General features: G+C 40.7%; 1 protein-coding gene across 9 annotated transcripts in view; it reads left to right on the top strand.

Moving 5' to 3' along the window:
* Positions 1-22,097, top strand: part of ARHGEF3 (Rho guanine nucleotide exchange factor 3) — a 315,621-nt gene extending 293,524 nt beyond the window's left edge. For all 9 annotated transcript variants that reach the window (XM_059389998.1, XM_059390000.1, XM_059390003.1 and 6 more), the window contains 6 exons: positions 121-217; positions 419-495; positions 5,703-5,960; positions 14,271-14,441; positions 17,970-18,156; positions 19,917-22,097. In XM_059389998.1, coding sequence (XP_059245981.1) covers positions 121-217; positions 419-495; positions 5,703-5,960; positions 14,271-14,441; positions 17,970-18,156; positions 19,917-20,269 — 1,143 coding nt within the window. In that variant the 3' untranslated portion in view covers positions 20,270-22,097. The remainder of the gene's footprint in view (positions 1-120; positions 218-418; positions 496-5,702; positions 5,961-14,270; positions 14,442-17,969; positions 18,157-19,916) is intronic.
* The last annotated feature ends 334 nt before the right edge of the window (positions 22,098-22,431 follow it).

Here is a 22,431-nt window from a genome sequence, read left to right as displayed (position 1 = left end):
GGGGAGAGCCAAATATTTTGTTATAAAATGGGGCCTCACAGACACCGACGCCATTTACATTAACCACTTGCTTCTACGGATTTTAAATGTTTGCTTCTGTCTCTTGCCCTTCTTGTACAGGCCTATCATGACCCCATGCTGAAACTCTCCATAATGACAGAACAAGAGTTGAATCAAATCTTTGGAACACTGGACTCTCTGATTCCTCTACACGAAGGTATAATTTTGTTCCCAGAATGAGTCCTGACTTGTAGCCTTAATTGAGTCGTCCTATAACAAGTCATGATTATGTAATAAGGAGATTAACCCAGAATCTACTTCCAGTCTTGTTCATATTTGAATGCCTAACAAAATAAGCATTCTGTTTTTGTTTTTTGTTTTTTTGTGTGTGTCTTTTTTTTTTTTTTTTTTTAACCAGAGCTTCTTAGTCAACTTCGAGATGCTCGGAAGCCTGATGGTTCCACCGAACATGTTGGTCCCATCCTCGTGGGCTGGGTAAGAAGAGTTCTCCAGTCTTGATTGAGAATAAATTTCAATAACATAGATAGAGTTTCATTTTAGCTAGACTTTTTGTATTGCCAAATGCTGGCTTTACGTCAGAAATGGCAAATTCCTAGCAAAATTTATCATAGTTCGGCTTTATCTCTGCAGTGCATGGAAAGAATTTTTTTTTCTTAACATAAATTTGCAGTATTTGAAGATAACATGGCCTTTTTGCAATAAAATAAGTAAAGGCACAAATGATTACCAGCTTTACATCAAATAAAGTAAAACTACTTTATATTCAATTGAGGCCAATTACTAATAATATAATTATTATCATTTTTATTCAAGTAAATATTCACAGATATATTCTTATCCATATCACCAAAAAAAAAAAAAAAAAAAGGTGCTTTTATTCAGGCTCCAAAAAGCTCTCGTGGTAAAATGTAGTTTCATACACAAGGAAATACTAAATGCTATTAATGTTTAGCTTATATCTGATTCTGAGTAACTTCATAGGAAGGCTTGGTATTGTGCTGACCTTCATCCCAAATAACCCATTCCCTTTCCTAAATTAAACAAAGAAATCAGCTGGGACCTTAGATTAGGGATTCTAAATTTATGGTCTTGGGGCTGAATTTGTGTTTCGTTGGGTACGTAATGTGATTGTTCATTCATTTAATGTACTTTATTTTTTTAAAAGATTTTATTTATTTATTTGACAGAGACAGAGAGATCACAAGTAGGCAGAGAGGCAGGCAGAGAGAGAGAGGAGGAAGCAGGCTCCCTACTGAGCAGAGAGCCCAATGTGGGGCTTGATCCTAGGACCCTGGGATCATGACCTGAGCCAAAGGCAGAGGCTTTAACCCACTGAGCCACCCAGGCGCCCCCATTTAATGTACTTTAGACTAGGCATGAATTTCCTATTTTGCTGCAGTCCCCACCATTCCCTTTTACTATACCTCTCTTTCCTTCAAGCCCTTGAGTGTACTTCCCCAACTCCAGGTGGTATTCATCTGTTAGGCAGATTACTTTGATGACCTCTTCCAGGTAAGATTAGCTCTCTCATCTCTCTGATCCACACAGTCTTCCAGAAAAATAGGCAGGAAATGCCAGAGCAGGCAGCATTAGAGTCATTCCACTGTTTGCAGAATGTTGTGAAGGTCATAAATCCTACTATCATGTGAGTTCTCTTGATGCAGTTACATCTGTAGTTATATTTTAACCTTCCTGTGTTTTGATGTTGCTCTCTTATCCTAACTTCTGCTTTTCAGTTACAGCCTTGATCAAGAAAGTTTGAGGGTTTCATGACTTAGATAGTTTTAATTTAGAAGTCACTTTTAGCACTGAGGCCGACATACCCCAAGGGTGTCCAAAAGGCAAGCAATGTTCTAAGATGAATAATTTAGAAAATGTGACTTAATATTTCAGGCGAGATCATTCATCTTATATTTTTGACTTTCATTTTATTATAAGATGTGGTAGATGTTTTAACTTCTTTAACCTTCAAAGAAATTTCTCCAAAGAGAGTCTGCCAGCTGGAGAGAGGGAAGGTGTAATGAGAAGAAAGATTCTGCCTCAGTATTTCTTAAACCTCCTGAGGCTGTGGGCTGCTTTGATGGGCGTGGGGGGCCAGTGATTAGCAATGCCTGCTCTGCTGTTGACGAGATGGCGATGCAGAACGACATGTTTCCTTAGGCATCGTATACACGTTGTCAGTTCACACCAGACGCAGAAGTGGAGGTATTTGCCTTGTCGTCAATATTTTTATGAAATAAATGTTTATTTTTTTATTAGGAAATTGGGGGTGGCTTTTGCAGGCCTTTTCTATACATACCCGGAGGAAATGTGACCACTTCCACTGCTATCTGAACCCTTCAGACATCAAATGGGGACTTAAAGCTTGAAAAGCAGCCTAAAATTAAACAACTGGCCCATTGTGACCAGACCTCATGAGAAACGGCCCTTATTTATCAGGCCCGACGAGCTGTTAAATGTTTTCCCACTTTTAACTGCAGATGTGCCCACGCGAGTGGGAACTGTAAACCAAGGGGTACATCTGTTTGAGTTCTGGTCTTTTTAACAGAACAAAATAAACATCTGAGGGGACTTTGAATGAGAAAAGTCAGAGCCCATTCGACCCATGAAAAATTGATTTATTCGCTGTTCCTCCTCCCAAACCCCTCCCAGGAAAAAAAAGGTGGGGGGAAAAAAGCCCTTTTAACAAGGAGCCTCCCAAGCAGGACAGGCCTGGCCAGTCCTTTTGACCTTAGAATGAATCAATTCCTTGTACTTTGAAGGCCTGAAGCAGAGTGGTGGTTTCCTCAAGGTGCCTCCCTGGTCACCGAAGATCCATCTCCCCACCGGTAGGCCTGATCCCATACACTTCCCCTATTCGATAGAAACAACTTCCCAAGCGACTTCTCTTCGTGCTAACGTTTTTTCAATAATAAATTTATATAATTTAATTTATATAATTTAATAAATTTAAATAATTTACAAGCTCTCCAGGCAGCAAGTTCTCATGTTAATTTGGGTTCTAATTAAATTTTAATTCTATAGAGAGAGGCCGGGTACATGGAAGCAAAAAAAAAAAAAAAAATGGATTTGTTCTGTCAATTTCACAAGCTTAGGGAGATAGGAAGAATTTCTAAAGAAAGTGAAAGAGTTTCCTTTATAAATTCTTGATGGTCTATTTAAAGAGATGTCAAGGAGTTCAGAGCTTTGGGGGAAGGGTAGGGGAAGAACGTTCGGCTGACTGGTTTTGTTTCTAGCTGAGCAAGTAGTTTTGCTTCTCTAAACCACAATTTCTTCAATAAAAATATCCTAGGGATAAATAATAACAAAAAAATATTTTTTTACTAATTATACTTTTGCTTTAATAGCAGTCCTTACAGATTCTTACCCAGAAGCCAAGCTCTTACACTTTTTGTCTGCCTTACCTCATTAAAAGACAGGAGGAAAGTAGTATATGCATTTTTAAGTGGGGAAATTGAGGCTCAGATGGGTCACCTGGCCAGTTACTGTCCAGGTTAGGCTTTGAGCGTAACTCTCCCTGGTTCCAGAGTCTGCCTGCTAAACCACTGTGGTATCCCCTCTCACACACGCGAATGTGTGTGTATTTGGGAACAAAGATGTATACATTCTTTCTTTCAAGTTATCGCTTGTGGCCCTTTCTAGCCAGTGGGGTCGAACCAGATAGCCTTCAGGTCATGCCCAGGAAATGAGCACCCTGTCAGGTGTGAACAGGACCAGAACTGGATCGGGTTGCCATGGCAGCGGGGGCGGCAGGATCAGAGAATAATGGCCCATTGGACTGTAGGCAGCAGTGTGGTCAGAGTTCCTCACTGGTTTGCATCTGAGAGTTACTGCTGATTTGTTTCTCCATAATGAAAACACTGGGCATTTCCAGGTCTTTTTAAAAAGCGAGGAAGTGGAAATGAAATTAAGAGGACCTGAAGCTCTTTTTAATTAACTCTGAAAGTCTAAATTACAAGCCACAATACCACATCTAGGGTGTGTGTGTGTGTGTGTGTGTGTGTGTAGCAATTATCATTACTTTCAAATGTAAGGTTGAGGAAAAAATTTCTGCAGCTCTTTTTAACACAAATAAAAGGGTTTTTTTAATGACACATAAGGAAGGTAGACATTTCCAAAGAATGTTAAGCTTGACAGTGAATTTAAACATTACTTCCTTGATATCTTTTTTTTTTTTAAGATTTTATTTATTTATTTGACAGAGAGAGAGAGAGATCACAAGTAGGCAGAGAAGCAGACAGAGAGTAGAAAGAAAGCAGGCTCTCCATTGAGCAGAGAGCCCAACTCGGGGCTCGATCCCAGCACCCTGGGATCACTACCTGAGCCTAAGGCAGAGGCTTTAACCCACTGAGCCACCCAGGCGGCCCCCTTCTTTTTTTTTTTTTTTTTTTTTTTTTGGTTTCAGTTGCTGAGAAAATAATTTCAATAAGAGGTAGAAAAGAAGCACTAGAATGTTTATACTTTGACGCATTGTTCAGATGCTGCCACAATTTATTTCTAAGCCATGTTCCCAGGCCATCAAGTGTTACCTAATCTGGACACCTTAAACATCCATTTATGTGTTCATTCGGAATATAAACTTTGAATGTCTGTGGATGGCAGGCCCAATGCAATGTATTGAGGATGCAGAACTTAGGAAGGAGTGGAAAAGGGAGATGAACCGCCTTCTACTGGGGACGTCAGCTCTCTGTTTGCACAAAGTGACTGATGGGACATGTCAGGGAAATTAGTATTTTGCTGGAAGGAAGATAGTGGAGTTGAAGCATCCCAAAGTCTTTAGGCTTAAATGTTCTTTGCACAGTGTTGTGATGTCAACCATGAGGTATAGACAGGAATCCAACTTAAAAGATTTTTCTAAATGCTTCCTGCATCTGATTTTTTACTAATTATACTTTTGCTCTCACTTCTTGGCATTCTTTACGGTTGGCCCACCTTGGAATCAGGTCACCTTCAGCTAACAACATAGAGATGCTCGCACCAGGCCACGCAGATGGCTGGGGCACAAAGTCTGACTCCTTGCTTTCTTTTTATACCCCTAAGTCCTCCAGATGAATTTCTTATGAATAATTTTAAGAGAAGTCCTGTTTGTTTTTAAAGATAGGAAGCTTTCCCCTCACCGGACACCTTTGGGAGTGCAGGAAAATTTCGAGCTGTATGCATGTGTGTTTTTTCTGGTTCTTTTGTTCCAACCTAGATTGGCAGAAATACAAACAAATTATGATGGGGTCTTAACAATCAGGAAAGTAAATGTAGGGGCGCCTGGGTGGCTCAGTCAGTTAAGCACCTGCCTTTGGCTCAGGTCATGATCCCAGGGTCCTGGAATCGAGCCCCGAGTCAGGCTCTCTGCTCAGCGGGGAGCCTGCTTTCCTTCCTCTCTCTCTCTCTGCCTACTTTTGATCTCTGTCTGTCAAATAAAAAAATAATAAAATCTTTTAAAAAAAAAGTAAATGTACAGCTAAGAAAGTAACTTCACACAAGTAAGTCAAAGCCTAAAAACTGTTCATTGCCTGTGATTTTGAAGATTGCCCTTGTCTGTCTCGTCCAGCCGTGCAGATAAAGGAACCTTGGCCAGGCCTGGAGACCAGCAGGGTTTTTTTCAGGCTGCACAAGTGATACTTGCGTGTAGCTTCAGGGCACAGTTAGCTCCACACTCCAACCGTGTTTTGATGTTCCTTTCTTAGCTGCCTTGTCTCAGCTCCTACGACAGCTATTGCAGCAATCAAGTGGCCGCAAAAGCGCTGCTGGACCACAAAAAACAAGACCACCGAGTCCAGGATTTCCTACAGCGATGCTTAGAATCCCCCTTTAGCCGCAAGCTGGATCTCTGGAATTTTCTCGATATTCCAAGGAGCCGTCTAGTGAAATACCCTCTTCTTCTTCGAGAAATCTTGAGGCACACACCAAATGATAATCCAGATCAGCAGCACCTGGAAGAAGCTGTAAGTTCACCTGTTTCTTTCTGTCTTTACCTTGATTTCTCCCTTGTGTCTAGGAAGTTGGGTGCATGGTGAATGATGGGTTTCTGGGCATACAGCACCCAGGGGTCTTGGCTTTCATGCTTGGTGCTGCCGTCAGTCGTGTTTTAATTTTGCAGTTCACTCCTTCTCTCTCTACCTCACTCCCCCAACCTATAAAATGCAGTGTTTACGTGAAATACACCCTAAGGTCGCTTTGATTTCTCAAAGTTCTTGATTCTGTGTAGCTGACTCTGTAATCTGTAATTATAATTCATAATAAACTAATCTGTTTGTTCACAGTGGCTGTGAGGGTTAAGGTCTCTGGGGATTTTGAATTGAGTATCTTTGTTTAGTTAGCAAGTGGGAGTTGCCTCTTACCTTAGCGCCTGTGAGCCCATTTGTCACGTCAACACCCATTTCAGAACCAGCTCTCCTCAGCCACTGACTATACAGTGAGGGACCGACCTAGTCAAACCTCCTGCTCACCAGAAAATGTTCATTAAGTATGAAGAGAGATTTTTTTCCAACAGCAATAGAAGACCAGGAGAAATGGATCTGTCTCATGAGAATATTGTGAATAGGGAGTGTTCTGTCCAGAGAGCTTGGCTCTGATTGGGGTACTCTGTGGGACAGACCAGAAGCGATGGCAGGCCAGGAGGAGCCAGTGGCTTGAACAAAGCTATGGAGGAATGATAGGACAGGAAATGCCTGGGGAATACCCTGGGTCAGTCTGCCCAGGGTTGAGGATATTCTGAGGAAGCAGCAGGAGAGAAGGCAGAGGATGGGGGTTCAGATGTGGTTATAGAGGGTTTTGTTTTTTTTTAATTCAAGAGAGAAGGTGAACATGCATGCTTGAGAGGGACAGGCAGAGGGAGAAGCAGACTCTCTGCTGAGCAGGAAGCCTGATCCAGGGTTCCATCCTGGGACTTAGGATCATGACCTGAGCCAAAGGCAGACACTCAATTGACTGATCCATGCAGGTGCCCCTATAGAGAGGGTTTTAAAGATCAATTTGAGATGGTTTTCCTTTGTTGTGCTTTGTTCTTTTGTTTGTTGTTCTCTAAGTAACTGGGATACAGGGTTCAAATCCCAGCTCCGTTGCTGATAAGCTGTGAAACCTTGGATACATTACTCTCCTTGTTTGTAAGACAGGGGACTGAGGGGGAAAGGACGAGGGCCAGGGAGGAAAGTTGAGAGGTTCCTGTAGTGGTCCAGACATGCAGTCATGGAAACCGCTGAGGGAGAAGTCGTGGGGATGGAGGCTTCGAGACCAGTTCAGGGGGCTTGTTCCCTGACTGCATCTGGAACAGAAAGAGTATATGCACAGGTGACTTGAGAATCAGAATCCATGAAACCTGTGAGCAGACTACCTGTCTCCTCCTAGAGAGGGGCTTAATAATAATTAGTAGTAATCACAACAATGATAATTCTAACATCTGCTGACATTTCTTGAGTACCTAGGAAATCAGCTTTAGGTAATCACTTTATAGGTTATGTATCTCATTTAATCCTTATAACAACTTGTGAGATAACTCTCCTTGTTAGGACCATATTCCAGATGAGGCTTGGAGGGCTTCAATAACTTGCCTGGGTCCAGAGCCAGCACGTGATGAGGCTGACGTCAAATCTGTCAGCGTGGACTGCAAATCCTGGGCCTGTTCCACTTCTTTATGACCCTATACCATGGAGCTAAAGGCCTGGCTGCTTCTCTGAGCCCCTCTTGCATATGGAATTGCAGAAAGCTGTCCACCCCCAGACTTCGTGGAAAGGCCTCACGAGTGCAGTGCTGGGCCAGGTGCCGCCTGATAGGGATAGAAAAGATGAAGGAGAGATGCTCTTGATTGAATGCAAACACACACAGACCAGGTCCCCGGTCCAGCACAGATGAGGGACACAGGCACCAGGGATGAGGCCCATCCCACTTCATTGGCTCTGTTTTTAACTACCGGGAAGCATGTGAGAATGTTGCTTCCTCTCCATATTTCATCCCAGCAAGTGTGTGGTCTGCAGGAATGAAAACAACAGGGAGCTCGAGCTAGTCTAAATAATTACTTTTTTGAAGCACGTGAGGCTACTCTTGAGTTTTATTTTACTGTTAAGATGTCTCTTTTTAATATGCAGCATGAAAGAATAATGCTCTGTTTCTAAAATCACCCAGTGAGCTGAAGTTTGGATTTAGAAACAGATAAGAAGGGGGTTGTTTGCCATGTGAAAGGATGTACGGGTTTCCCTAGTGCATAAGATGGGACATCACTTTTGAAAGCTGAATCTGCACCTACTCATTCAGGCAGATTTGTGTGTGAAGCGTGGCAGACCTGCGTTTGAAAATGTCTGCAAAGCAGGTCCTCTAAGTGCCCATTTACACAATAGAGGCACAACAATGTTGGGGTTTTTTTCCCCCCTTCTTTTCAAAATCCTCTGGGCATTAACCTAGATGGGCAGAAATATTTAGCCCCATACTCTTGGGTACATTGTGAATGCTTGATAAACGTAAAACCCATAATACCGATGTAGCTTGAGTTACATGTTCCCTGAATAGGTTTTCCACTTATGAAAAGGGAAAAAAATCAGAGAACCTAAGTAAATTGTTTCTACACCAAGTGTCCAGTCCTATAATTAGATCTTAAAAAAAGGTCTTGCTTTTACTGCAGTGCATTAACTACCACATCTTTATTAGAATTTCTTAACAGTGTTTTAGAGAGTTGATAGAAATTTCCCTAAAAGAAAGCATTTTTAAATAGAAATTCAGATATTTAGATATTCCAGAGGTCTAGTTGTTTAACATTTTGAATTCTAAGGATTGTTTCAGCCAACAAGTGATCTGGCAGACCATCTCTTCCCTCTGCCTGCCACTGTTCTCTAACTCCTTAAAAAAAAAAAATCACTGGAATCAATGAGAAGAACAGTCCTGCTGTTCCTGCCGTGCTGGCTGCTATTCTCGGTTTGTGTCACAAGCCCACGGATAGATGACATTACCGCATGAGGAACCAGACAGAGCTTCCAGATTCCACTTTGAGGATGATGATTATGGCATGTGTGGGCTTACCCCCTGCTCTGTTATCAGATATTTGTCATCGTCTTGCTTTACTGGTCCTTTCCCTTCAGTTTGAAGCCTGATGCAACAATAAATTGAAATTGAACTTAAATGCATAACCGCCATGATTGTTTGCTATTGCCAATCTGCTATGTACACCTTTATTCCTCCCTGTGATTCTGCACAATAAAGTCCTCTCAAGAACCAATGTCGGGGGCACCTGGGTGGTTCAGTCAATTGAACATCTGAGTCTTGATTTCGGCTCAGACCACAATCTCATGGGTCTTGGGATCAAGCCCTGGTCGGGCTCTGTGCTCAGCGGGGAATCTGCTTGAGATTCTCTCCCTTGCCCTTCCCCCCACTTGCACACACTTGCACACACACACACTCTCTATCTCAAATACATAAATCTTAAAAAAAAAAGTACAGAGAGTAAATGCTTATAGTGTAGAGGTAGATGTAACAACAAAACAATATTTTTAATAAATGAAAGCAGACCCAGAAGTGCTATTACAATGTCCACAAAGAATGTGGAATAACGCTGATTGTTCCTATTGTTCAGTCTCTCTATTTTTTCAAACACTAAAGAAAGAAGTAGCATCAGACAGTAGTCATAGCTGCCTAAAGAACCACTGTGGGGTTTGAGTTTATTAATCTTCATGTGATATGCCAGCTGTTTGGTCCCTGAGCTAAATTAGAAAGGGAACACATATTCTTGCCTATAGTACATCATTTTTCTGGTCTCCTGGATACTTGTAGGAAACTCAGAAAATTGTCTCAAGACCCAGTTAATTCTAGGTAAACTGAGTAAACTCTAAGAAGAGCCACAGCAATTAATGCTAAGACCTCTAAAAGCAAGGAAAAAATATAGATTCCACTATATATTAAAAATGTAGTAAGGTAAAAGATTAAGGTAGACATAAAAGAATTTGTCAGACACTTCCCATATATTTTAAAGCTTCTTGAGGGCAGGGACCTCTCATTTCTTTCAGTGACATCATTTAGTTTGACACTGAACAGACGCTGGATAAGCATTGATTGAATTAACTTGAAGGATGAGTCATAGCATTAATATGTTTTGTGAAGTTTCTTTTTTTGTTGTTGTTTTTTTGAAAGAGGCAAATAATTAGGCTTGTCTAAAAAACCAAGAGGGGGAAAAAAACGAAGAGAAAGTTTGTATATCAAAGTGTTCTATTTATTATTTGGTTTATGTTAGTAAAACTTGGATTAATTTCATAGGACTTATATTTAATGTCATGTTGACATTAAAGTCCAAAAAGATTATTTTATGGGACAAAAAGCCTGTGCTTTTTAAAAAGATGTATTTATTATCCAAGTAGTGCTACAGCCCAAATTTGGGAAATAGAGAAAAGAATAAATGAACTTTGAAACCCATAATAGCTATAAAAGTATATAGATTATGCATCTGTTCATAGGGAACAGTCACCAGACTTTGGCTCAGAGCTGTAAGATCTTCTGTCAGACTTACATGGAAATGCCAGAGTTCTAACTGGGTAGAAGTTTTTATCCAGTTGGCTTTGGGCAGAAGGTATCATTTCACTAGAATGTGAAAAATAATCACTTAATCTTAGAATTCATTGCCAGTTTAACACATTACAAGATCTGGTAAGTTCTCACTGAGTAAAGGCTTCTTTTAAAACTTTGCTTTTCAGAGATTGGTTTGTTTTTCCATTAAGTAAATGTAACCAAGAAGAGGCCTTATTACCCTTACTCATCGGTTAAGTTCTTTCCTGCCAATACCACCACGAGTCCCGAGCTGCAAGGGTGGTTCCGTATTCACAAATCAATCAAGGTGATGCACCACCTTAATAAAAAGGATAAGAACCATATGATTATTTCAATAGATGCAGAGAAAGCATTTAACAAAATACAATATCCATTCATGATAAAACCCTCATCAAAGTAGGTTTAGAGGGAGCATACCTCAAAATCATAAAGGCCATATATGAAAAACACACAGTGAATGTTATTCTCAGTGGGGAGAAACAGAGTGTTTCCTCTACTGTCAGGAACAAGACAGGGATGTCCGTTGTTAATTAACAGAGTACTGGAAGTCCTAGCCATAGCAGACAACAAAAAGAAATAAAAGGCTTTCAGATCAACAAGGAAGAACTCAAACTTTCACTATTTGCAGATGACCTAATACTCTACATAGAAAACCCAAAAGACTCCACCAAAAATTGCCAGAACTGATAGGTGAATTCAGTAAATTCTTGGGATACAAAATCAACTTATAGAAATTGGTTGCATTTCTATACACCAACAATGAAGCAGAAAGAGAAATAACCCATCAATCCCATTTACAATTGCACCAAAAACAATGAGAAACCTAGGAAGAAATCTAACCAAAGAGGTAAAAGACCCATATTCTGAAAATTATGAAACACTAAAGAAAAAATTGAAGAGGACACAAAGAAATGGATTGAAAGAATAAATATTATTAAAATGTCTATACTACCAAAGCAGTCTATACATTTAATGCAATTCCTATCAAAATACCAACATCATTTTCCACAGAGCTAGAACAAATAATCCCAAAACTTGTATGCAACCACAGAAGACCCCCAAGTAGCCAAAGCAAACTTGAAAAAGAAAAGCAAAGCTGGAGGCATCACAGTCCAGACTTCAAGTTATACTATGGAGCTGTAGGGATCAAGACTACAGAAATAAACCCACAACTCTGTGGTCAATAAACCTTCAACAAATCAGGACAGAATGTCCAATGGAAAAAAGACAGTCTCTTCAACAAATGGTGTTGGGGAAACTGGACAGCAACATACCAAAGAATAACACTGGATCACTTTCTTATACAATACACAAAAATAAATTGAAAATGGATGAAAGACCTAAATGTGAGATAGGAAATTACCAAAATCCTTGAGAAGAACACAGCCAGTCACCTCTTTGACAATGGCTGTAGCAACTTCTTTCTAGATATGTCTTCTGAGGCCAGGGAAGCAGAAGCAAAAAATAATTATTGGGACTTCATCAAAATAAAAAGCTTCTGTAGAGTTAGGGAAGCAATCAACAAAACTGAAAGACAACCTACAGAATGGGAGAAGGTAGTTGCAAATTGCATATCTGAAAAAGGGTTAGTATCAAAAATAAATGAAGAATTTATAAAATTCAATGTCCAGAAAATGAATAATCCAATTTAAAAATGGGCAGAAGACATGAATAGACATTTTTCCAAAGAGGACATACAGATGGCCAGCAGACACATGAAAAGATGCTCAACATCACTGATCATCAGGGAAATGCAAATCAAAACAACAATGAGATTTCATCCTACTCCTGTCAGAATGCCTAAAATCAACAACACAAGAAACAGTAGGTATTGGCGAGGATGTGGAAAAAGAGGAACCCTCTTGCACTGTTGGTGGGAATGCAAACTGGTACAGCCACTGTGGAAAACAGTATGGAGGGTCCTCAAAAAATTAAAAATAGAACTACCCTATGATCCAACAATTATGCTACTAGGTGTTTACCAAAAGAATACAAAAATGCTAATTTGAAAGGATACATGCACCCCAGTGTTTACAGGAGCAATATCTACAATAGCCAAATTATGGAAACAGCCCAAATCTCCTTCGACTGATGAATGGATAAAGAACATGTGTGTGTAATGGAATATTACTCAGCCATAAAGAATGAAATTTTGCCATTCACAAGGACATGGATGGAGCTAGAGAGTATTATGCTAGGTAAACCAGTCAGAGAAAGATAAATACCATATGATTTCATTCATATGTGAAATCTAAGAAACAAAACAAACAAGAAAAGGTGGGGGGAAGAGGGAGGATGAGAGAGAGAGAGGCAAACCAAGAAACGGACTCTATACTATAAGAACAAACTGATGGTTACCAGAGGGGAGGTGGGGGGAGGAGTGAACTAGGGGATGGGGATTAAGGAGGGCACCTGTTGTGATGGGCACTGGGAGTTGTATGGAAGTATTGAATCATTTGTACACCTGAAACTCTTACACTCTATGTTCACTAACTGGAATTTAAATAAAAACTAAAAAAATAATGCTACCACGGGGCGCCTGGGTGGCTCAGTGGGTTAAGCCTCTGCCTTCGGCTCAGGTCATGATCTCAGGGTCCTGGGATTGAGTCCCACATTGGCTCTCTGCTCGGCAGGGAGCCTGCTTCCTCCCCTCTCTCTCTGCCTGCCTCTCTGCCTACTTGTGATCTCTCTGTATCAAATAAATAAAATCTTTAAAAAACAATAATAATGCTACCACAAGAAAGATGGGAAGAAAGGAAAAGCTGGTCTTTTCACTGTTGGAGGACAGGGGACCCTGCTGATGAGGTCATCATTTTGCCTTTGGTTGGTGTCCTTGAGTTTTTACTCAACTAATTTCTTGTTCCTTTGTTTTTTAGTATGTTACATCATTTAGATATATCATCTATGTGATAGAATAACACATCAGAATAAATGCCCACTGATTGTGTCTGAGTGCTGTGCTCTTATCGCGTTGTTTTGTTTCATTTTGCAGTAACAACGCTATATCTACCCTTGGTCTGAAATCCCTCCACCCCTACTGTTTCCACATGAGCTACAGGCATGGGTGTGAGTGTATGTATGTAGATAAATAGTTCCCATCATTAAAGCTAGTGTCTTTTCTTTCCATTTCTAGTTCTCTATCTTTTTAAAATCATTTATGTTTTATCACTAAAAAGCTACCCAAACCATTTCTTTACACCCAATTTGCACATCTTGTTTGAGGTTAGAGTGAGTACCTGTAGAGAAACCTTGAAACTGAGTTCAAACCCACAAAGATGATCCCTTCTGGGGACTACTGCATTCTGCTTTGTGTTCTCTCCTTGGCTATGGTTTTTATATGCCTTTATCTTCCACATTGTAAGCATGTTTGAAGAAAGGTGCAACATAGAACTCAGTAGTTAGGAGTCCTCCACATCAGAAGCTATACTTTCTATCTCTTCCTCTTGGATAAAATCATGCATCAACATAAGTTTTCTATATAATACAAATACCTGCATGTGTATATACATATGTGTGTGTGTATATTTGTGTGTACATGTATAGATGGATAGATGGACACAGTATATTCAAAGCACATGTTTATTTTTGCCTTTTCCCAAGGCAGCAGGTTAGATAACGGAATCTGAGAGTTAGATGGTCTGTCTGGGTGACCTTCTTGGCTGAGCCCCTGGGACTTATTGGTGTAGCCGTTTTTGCTTACTTTCCCCATACTTTCTTCTTTGTTTCCATAGATAAACATCATTCAGGGAATTGTGGCAGAAATCAACACCAAGACTGGGGAATCTGAGTGCCGCTATTATAAAGAGCGGCTTCTTTACTTGGAAGAAGGCCAGAAAGACTCTCTAATCGACAACTCAAGAGTGCTGTGTTGTCACGGAGAACTGAAGAACAATCGAGGGGTGGTGAGTGGCTACTCTCCTTCAGGGGTCTGGTCCTATGCCTCCCCATGCACTTAATCCATTTAATGCCCAGCCTCCTGTTACTCTGCCTTCCCTACCCAAGGTCACATTCTTCAGACAAAAATTGCTTTCCAGTGTCTTTTGTATCTTAGGATCCCATATGTATATGGATATATATAATTATATACATTGTGCGTGTGTATATATTTATATATTTTTATAAATATATATAAATATGTATATATTTATATATTATAATTCATATATAAATAACATGTTATGTGTTTCTAGCTTATAATTAATATATATTTATATATATTACACAAAATATATAATATATATATTTTATAATTTCACAACCAGTGAAATTTCGGGACCAACAGAGGGTTACCAATTATATTTTGTTTGAGCATGACCTTCAATAACAAATACAAAACGATTAACAACATCTCCTCCAGCTTTGATATCAGAAAACAAGGGATGATTTTAACAAGATGTTAAAAAGTATATAATCTCAGAAAAACAGCTCTTAAGTTGAAACTCAGCTTTATGAGAAATTCTTTGCTTTTTTTTTTTTTTTTAATGGATTGGTACCCATCCACAGACTGCCATTTTAAAACCAGTTTTTGTTTTAAAACTAGCTGTATAGCTAACTCTGCCCAACTTCCTGGCTTTTATTCCTGAGTAGATTTTGAACTTGTTCCTCCTCTCCTATCATAGCAACTTGGATGGATCTCCCTGGGACACTTACTACAGTGGGCTGTAATTATCCACCATATGTTTGTCAATATCTTCCATTAGGTATGATTTTAGGATAGAAACCATGTCTTATTAATCCCCAGCACCTATTATGGGGACCTGGCATGTACTAAGCACTCAGTAATGTTAGGTGAATGAATGAGTAAATGTTTGTATAAAGAAAGGATGGATTTGAAATTTTATGAGAGCTCAAAATTCATTTAATTCACCAGGTTCTTTTTATGTGTAGCCAGTAGAAATTAATACTAATATGTCTATGATATTTTATAATTTAAACATATTATACATAGAAATGTATATTTATATAATGTATAGATTTTATTATATATAACAAATATTTAAATTCAATCTTGGGAAAGCCATTGAAAAAGAGAATCTCTTCTTTTATCATATTTCATCTTCAGTATCTAGTCAACTCTTAGAATGAAAGACAAAACTAGATTGAATAGTTCTTGATAAAGCTTTGATGATTTGACCTGGACTTTGGAGTGGCATTTGTGAGCAGGCTTGGAAATGTTACTTGAAATCACTGAGTGCCTGTCATAGTGCCCATTATGAAAGTTGCTGGGGATCCAGCTAGCCGGTGGTCCAGCAGAGATACGGAGACTGATCATGACCACTGCTTGAAGAAGTGTTTCAGTTTGACTACAAAGTTATTGGTTGCTAGAAAGCAGCATTCTGCTTCTTGCTGATTTTCAGAAAACTCTAGTGGACTTCTAATGTCTGATACTCTGGCTTCTAATGTCTGAAACTCTGGCTTCTTGAACATTCTTTCTCAGAAGCCCTGTTGGAAATGGTTGGGAAGATACATCACTGGATGGGATGAGGCCTGTTCTCTTTCTGTCCCTCAGTCAAGGACTGATACTCCCTGGTTAGATGTGCCTCGGGAATTAGAGATGAACTGTAGTTCATTTTTCAGCAGACAGACTTTTGAAAAACAAAGATAGCAGTTGGGATAGGAAGTATGTTTTATTGTTTTTCTCAGTAGAATGATAGAAGTCTTTGTGAACAATCCTGTGCCAGAAGAAGAGCTCATTAGTTTGATGGCTAAAAGGAGCTGAGACTAAGAAGGGAAATTCTCAGTTAACATTCATAAATAAGGGATGTTTTTAAAAGGTTTCCTAGACAATCTGAGTTCAAATTACCTACCTTGGCTAGAGGGTTGATTACAGTAGAAACAGTATTTTAAAAACCTAATGTTTAATATATACAACAATATCCAATCCCTCCCCTACCCATCCCCCAAAAAAGGCTTAACATTCTTTCTATATCCCCCCTCCAAAAAAAAAAAGAAAGAAAAAAGCCCTTAACTTGGTTATTTTTGCTTTAATCTGTTTAAATGCACTTTTGATAAACCCTCACTCTTCAGTCTCCTCCCATGCAGTACAAAATTATCAGTTTTATTTTCACCATCCAACATTTGCTTGAGCTTTAATTTCTATAGGTACATGTGTCTGTGTCTGTCTGTATGTGTCAGAGTGTGTGTCGGGGGGGTGGGGTCCACCAGTTTCTTTTCTCCCAAAAGTAAAATTGTCTGATAATGCTGAATGTGCTTCCCCTGCCCCAAATCAAGATTCTGATGTGAGTTTCCACCTCTTTGAGACCCCTGGGTTCACATCCCCAAATATCTCCACCAGAAAAAGAACCAGCTGCAAAAGTTGTAGACCTTTTCATTTCCGTCCGTCCACATTTCCAAACGGTGAGAAGAGTCTAGCACTAGGAACGGGATGGGGCCAATTTACACGGGCTCCACCCAGCGAAATTGCTTTTATGATGTGGTTTGAGACAAGCCTTATTTTGGAGATTTCTTTTCGCCCACAACACACACATCAGTCATCAGCCTTTTAAGCACAGCCTCTTCAGAGAACTGAGGTTCCGAGGAACATAACTGAGAAGGACCAGTTCTTTGATCATCTTTCTTTGTGGCTCTGACAGCACACTCTGGTTCCCTCGGGAATGGGCAGTGTTCAGAGTTGGAGTGCCTGGATGGAGCTGATATTCAGTTCTGTGGCTTAAGGAACAAGTGTTTTTATGGGTTTGGGAAACAAAGATTAATATTAGGCTTTGAAATACCATTTGTATCTTTTTTTTTTTTTTAAAGAAGATTTTATTTATTTACTTATTTGACAGACAGTGATCACAAGTAGGCCGAGAGGTATACAGAGAGAGAGGGGGAAGCAGGCTCCCCACTGAGCAGAGAGCCCGATGCGGGGCTCAATCCCAGGACCCTGAGATCATGACCTGAGCCGAAGGCAGAGGCTTTAACCCACTGAGCCACCCAGGCACCCCCCCAATTTGTATCCTTCATAGACTATAGTTCATTATGATCTCTTAAGGTTATATTGGGTGTTAAAAGCCAAAGCCCGGGAGGAGGTACTCACTTCTTTTTCCTTCACTATTCCCTTTATTCTGTCCCCCCTTCTCACTTTTTTTTTCTTATGGAGGCTGGAGGCTCTGTGTGTCTACATATATTCTGCGCTGCGAATACGCACTATGCATGGTGTCCCTTCAGCTGGCAGTCCCGGCCGCAGATGTCTGTAGGCAGAAAGCCTTCTCTGTGGGGGCCGCAGGGAGGCGCTCCTACAGGAAAGGCACTAGATGCATCTGGAAATACCTCCAAGATGCCCGACTTCTGTTCTGGAGGTAGACCTGAGCCTGAAAGTTGATAATACAATGTGAAGCTGGTACCGGGGCTCCTCTTACCCACAGAAGTCCCCTAATGCACTCAATAGACTGTTGCTTAGGGAAATCCTGTGGATTCTTTTCTTCTAGAAACTGCACGTTTTCCTGTTCCAAGAAGTGCTTGTGATCACTCGAGCTGTCACCCACAATGAACAGCTCTGCTACCAGTTGTACCGGCAGCCGATCCCTGTAAAGGACCTTCTCTTGGAAGACCTGCAGGATGGAGAAGTGAGGCTGGGCGGCTCCCTGCGTGGGGCATTTAGCAACAATGAGAGAAGTACGGATGGCTGTCGGTTTTGACATGTTGAATGTCTTTGGTTGTGGTGCTTCAGAGGGAGTGTCTGGCTGGTGGAGAGAGAATTAGCTGTGGCCTTGGAGTCACACTACATTCCAGTGCTGTCTTATTACTCACTGCTTGTGTAACCTTGTGCCACTTCTGCAAGCCTCAGTGTGTCATCTGTAAAATGGGCATATATTCGTACCTACTTTATAAGGTTGTTATAAGGATTAAGATGCTGCAAGTGAACCCATCTGCACATAACAGGTGCTCCTTGCATTCCCTCTCCCTGTCTCCTTCCATGGGATGCAAGCATGCTTAATACCAGACAGCCCCTATGTCAATACCAGTTGCTTACTGGTGACTCTTGTTGAGCCAGGAGAATCATCCCTAAAAAGGATTAAGAATGGTCACCTGGGTTGAGGATTCATGTGTAATTACTCTAATGGGTTTCTCTAACTTGAGACTTAAAGAAATTAACCAAGAGGAGCTACAATGGCAGTGTTTTCTGAGTATCTTGCATGTGTCATTCAAGGCACTAGTATACACTGGTAAACTGAACGGTCAAATTCCTTGCCCCTATGGAGCTTACACTGTGATAGAGGAGATAAAGGATGAATAAATATTCAGGTAGTGATAAGAGAACTAAAACCCTGTATGGAGCAGGTAGGGATAACAGTTGGGGGTTTGCTTTAGAGGAAATGATCCGAAAAGTCTTCCTTGAGAAAGTGACATTTGAGCCTCTTGGGTTTATAGGGGCATCGTATTGTCAACGTAATTAGCATGTACTGCCCCTGACCTGCTCATCAGTCCCTCCGCCATGGTGGTCTTGGTGGCAGCTTCTATTCCCTGAGTACGGGCTATGTGTCAGGTGGTATAGAAGCACATGCATTACCACTAACTTTAGCCCTCATAATAACCTTATAAGATAGGTCCTCTTCGTTTCTCCCGTTTTACAAGTAAGGACACTGAGACACTGAGACACACAGTAGTTAAGGTACTTGCCCAGGAGCAAAAAGTGGAACCTGAATTTATCCAAAGTGGTGGTTCCCAAACCGTTGGCTCCAGGGTTAGTGCAAGGGAACTGATGAACACACATGCTTCTGTGAGCCAAGTGTTGCACAGAGCCTGTTCTGTGTCCGTTAAACTAAACAAAATGTCTCCCGAATGGGGGGCTACCATTTTTTTAAATACACGTAGCTCCTGTGGAGATAATGAAAAATTTTTTTTTAATTTTTATTTGTGTTGTTTGAAAATGTATTTTTATTTTAAAGTGAAGCTGAATTTATAACGGCTCTGAGTCTTTGCATATCTTCTCAGTCTTTTAGGTACTATATATACAAGTACTATTATCTCTTGGAGGGTCAGGGGCATGGTTTGCTATTACACAGAGCTTCTCAAACGTGAGAAGGCTCTAACTTGGGGCCGTGGTTGAAAGTCCAGATTATCAGGCCCACATTAGACCTATTGAATCTGAGTCACTTAACGGTAGAGTCCGGGCGTCTATGTTTTTAACCAGATCGCGGGAGATTTTAATTTGCTGGCCTCAGGGCAACCGAGAGCTACCCTGATGTCAGATCCAGGTGCTTGATGGCTGCAGAGTAGAGCTGCGCCATGTCCCGGACCAGTGGGACACATTTTGTAATCAATTAATGATGTCTGCCCTAGGTACATGGGTTTCATATCACTCTATAGGTTACCTCTGGCCTAGGTGAAATACCTGTCCGTTGACCTTTTTTATATGTATTTTTCATTTCTAGTTAAAAACTTCTTCAGAGTAAGTTTCAAAAACGGTTCCCAAAGTCAGACCCACTCACTACAAGCCAACGACACCTTCAACAAGCAGCAGTGGCTCAACTGCATTCGTCAGGCCAAAGAAACCGTTCTGTGTGCTGCCGGGCAGGCTGGGGCGCTGGACTCTGAGGGACCGTTCCTAAACCCCGCCCCCGGGAGCCAAGAGCCCCAGGGAGACACAAAACTTGAGCAGATGGACCAATCGGACAGTGAGTCAGACTGTAGTATGGACACGAGCGAGGTCAGCCTCGACTGTGAGCGCATGGAACAGACGGACTCCTCTGGTGGGAACAGCAGGCACATCGAAAGCAACGTCTGACAGAGGCACGTGTACTTCCTGGAAGCAGCCCTGTGTCTTACCTGTACAGTATTTGCATTCCACACATGGAACGGTTTGGAGAAGCACTTTTTAATACTTTGGTGACCATGTTGCCCCTCGTCTCTTGTATCTGTATCTTTGTCCCTAGTACTGTAACTGCCAGTCTGTCTGTAAGCTGGGGTCTGTGGCAGCTCTTACCCTGTGTTGCATTTCACAAGTGTCTGGATGGATGGAGAGGTACTTGAACAAGTTACTTTCACTTGTCCTGCTGGATTTTAAAAAATAGAAAAGAATCTCTAAACTACTGTTTCGTGTAGATTGCTTCTCTAGTGCTTTCCTGGCTCTTTGACATGATAGCTGAAGGCATGGAATTTACGGGGCCTGGCAAACAGGGCACGAGGAAGTCACTTGTGTGTCAATGATGGTATGTACAGGAAAATGGGAAAAGATCGATCCTTGCAATGAGCTTGGTTCAATGTTATCCAACCAGAAAGCATGAAAACATCCCCTGGGGATGCTGGACACTTAATGGTGCAAAGGAAGAAGCACTGTGTTGACCTTGCAGTGTCACCTAGTGCAAATTTGATGCAATAATCTATTAGGACATGCGGTAGTGTCTGACCTTAAAAGGACCAGCACAAAGGCAGCCACCAGCTCTGAATCTTGAACTGAAAGGCAGTTGCACCAGGGGGTGTCTGTCCTAGTTGCTGGCTTGCCTTAGAGAGCCATTTCTGGCATAAACCAGAGTAGAACTCAACAGGCCTGGGAAGGAACACCTGGCAGAATAATAAGGAGGCCCACCATCATTTTGTTTCATGTGCCAAGGCCTACTCCTATTTTGGAGCATTGAGGAAGAGACCGCAGGTGAGTCAGTGACTCTGTTTACAGAAACATGTGGAAGAAGAGTTTAAAAGAAGTGCTTCATCTTGACCTTAGGCAGGAAGCATTACGAGAAAACAAGGTCGGTGCCCTTCCAGGAAAGGCCAGAGCCTTGGGTTTTCCTGCTCTTCTTTTAGGTCACCGCTTTGCCACCTCCGGCTCTGTGCTGTGATCAGAGTTGTAATCACATTCTCCATAGGCCAATTTTAATTAACTCGATTATTAATTAGGATCAGTTAGCCAAACTAGTAATCTCTTTGTCTAGCCTTGATTTACAGTGCAGGGTGGACGGCCGACCTTTAAAAAGAAGTTAACTGAATACACAGAAAAGCTCCCTGTGAGTGTAAATATTAAGGATGACCTGTGCAAAATTATTCCCACACCAGCACTAGTAGTCATGAGTCTAAATTATTGCCAAAAAACTTTTTTTTTAAATCTTCTGTGTCTTTCGAGTTTACAGAAAGCAGTAAATGCTATGTTATCATTTTATTATAATAGTACATCTAACATGTGCATTCGAAGAAGCTGTGTGACAAGATGTATCAATATAAAAACAAGGTAATATTACTTATTTTTCAAAAATGAAAAAATGTGGTCAATTTTACCCTGTAAAAACATATTTCTGTATTTATAGATTTTAAACATGGTGAATTTTTTTTTCTATTATGAGTTTATTTAAAATTGCTTTGTTTCTCAAACTGTTATTGATTTAGCAAGTGAGTGAACTGCTAGAAGCAAACATAAGCTGAGAACCGATATCTGATGGAGGGGAAAGACTGGATCATTGTCTACAAGAGCCATTGGCCACTTTGGTCAACGTGTTGAGACAAGAAGTCTGTCAAGCGCTGGTCTAGAGGAAGAAAGTGAATGTTTTGATGAAATGAATGTTTTTGTATAATGGCCTTAAACTTTTCTGGAAGCATTTCAAATAAATTACATTAAAATGTCATCTTCTCTGTGTACAGTATGTGCCCCAATGTCAAATCTCAGCTATCTTCCTGGAAAGTTCTTTCTAGAATTTTTGCTTGTTGTGCCCAAATACAAACTCTAAAATGGGATGCAGGTTGAAATAAATGCTTTGATTTGATCTATCAAAACTTTTGCAGAACTATTTCTGAGACCTATTTTTTCAGACATTCTCTAGTCCTACACTTATTCATTTATTCATGTTCAACCACTGTATCTTGAATCTGTACTGTTTGTAAAGGCATAATTATGACAGGAAAAAAGCATTGAATTTCACTGCTAGGATAGGAGGATCTTGAGGCCAAATAGGAGAAGTC

The sequence above is a fragment of the Mustela nigripes genome, chromosome 2 (genome assembly GCF_022355385.1).
Source record: "Mustela nigripes isolate SB6536 chromosome 2, MUSNIG.SB6536, whole genome shotgun sequence".
Classification (NCBI taxonomy): domain Eukaryota; kingdom Metazoa; phylum Chordata; class Mammalia; order Carnivora; family Mustelidae; genus Mustela; species Mustela nigripes.
Note: the sequence above shows the minus strand (reverse complement) of the source record. Positions and strands in the feature narration are given on the sequence as shown.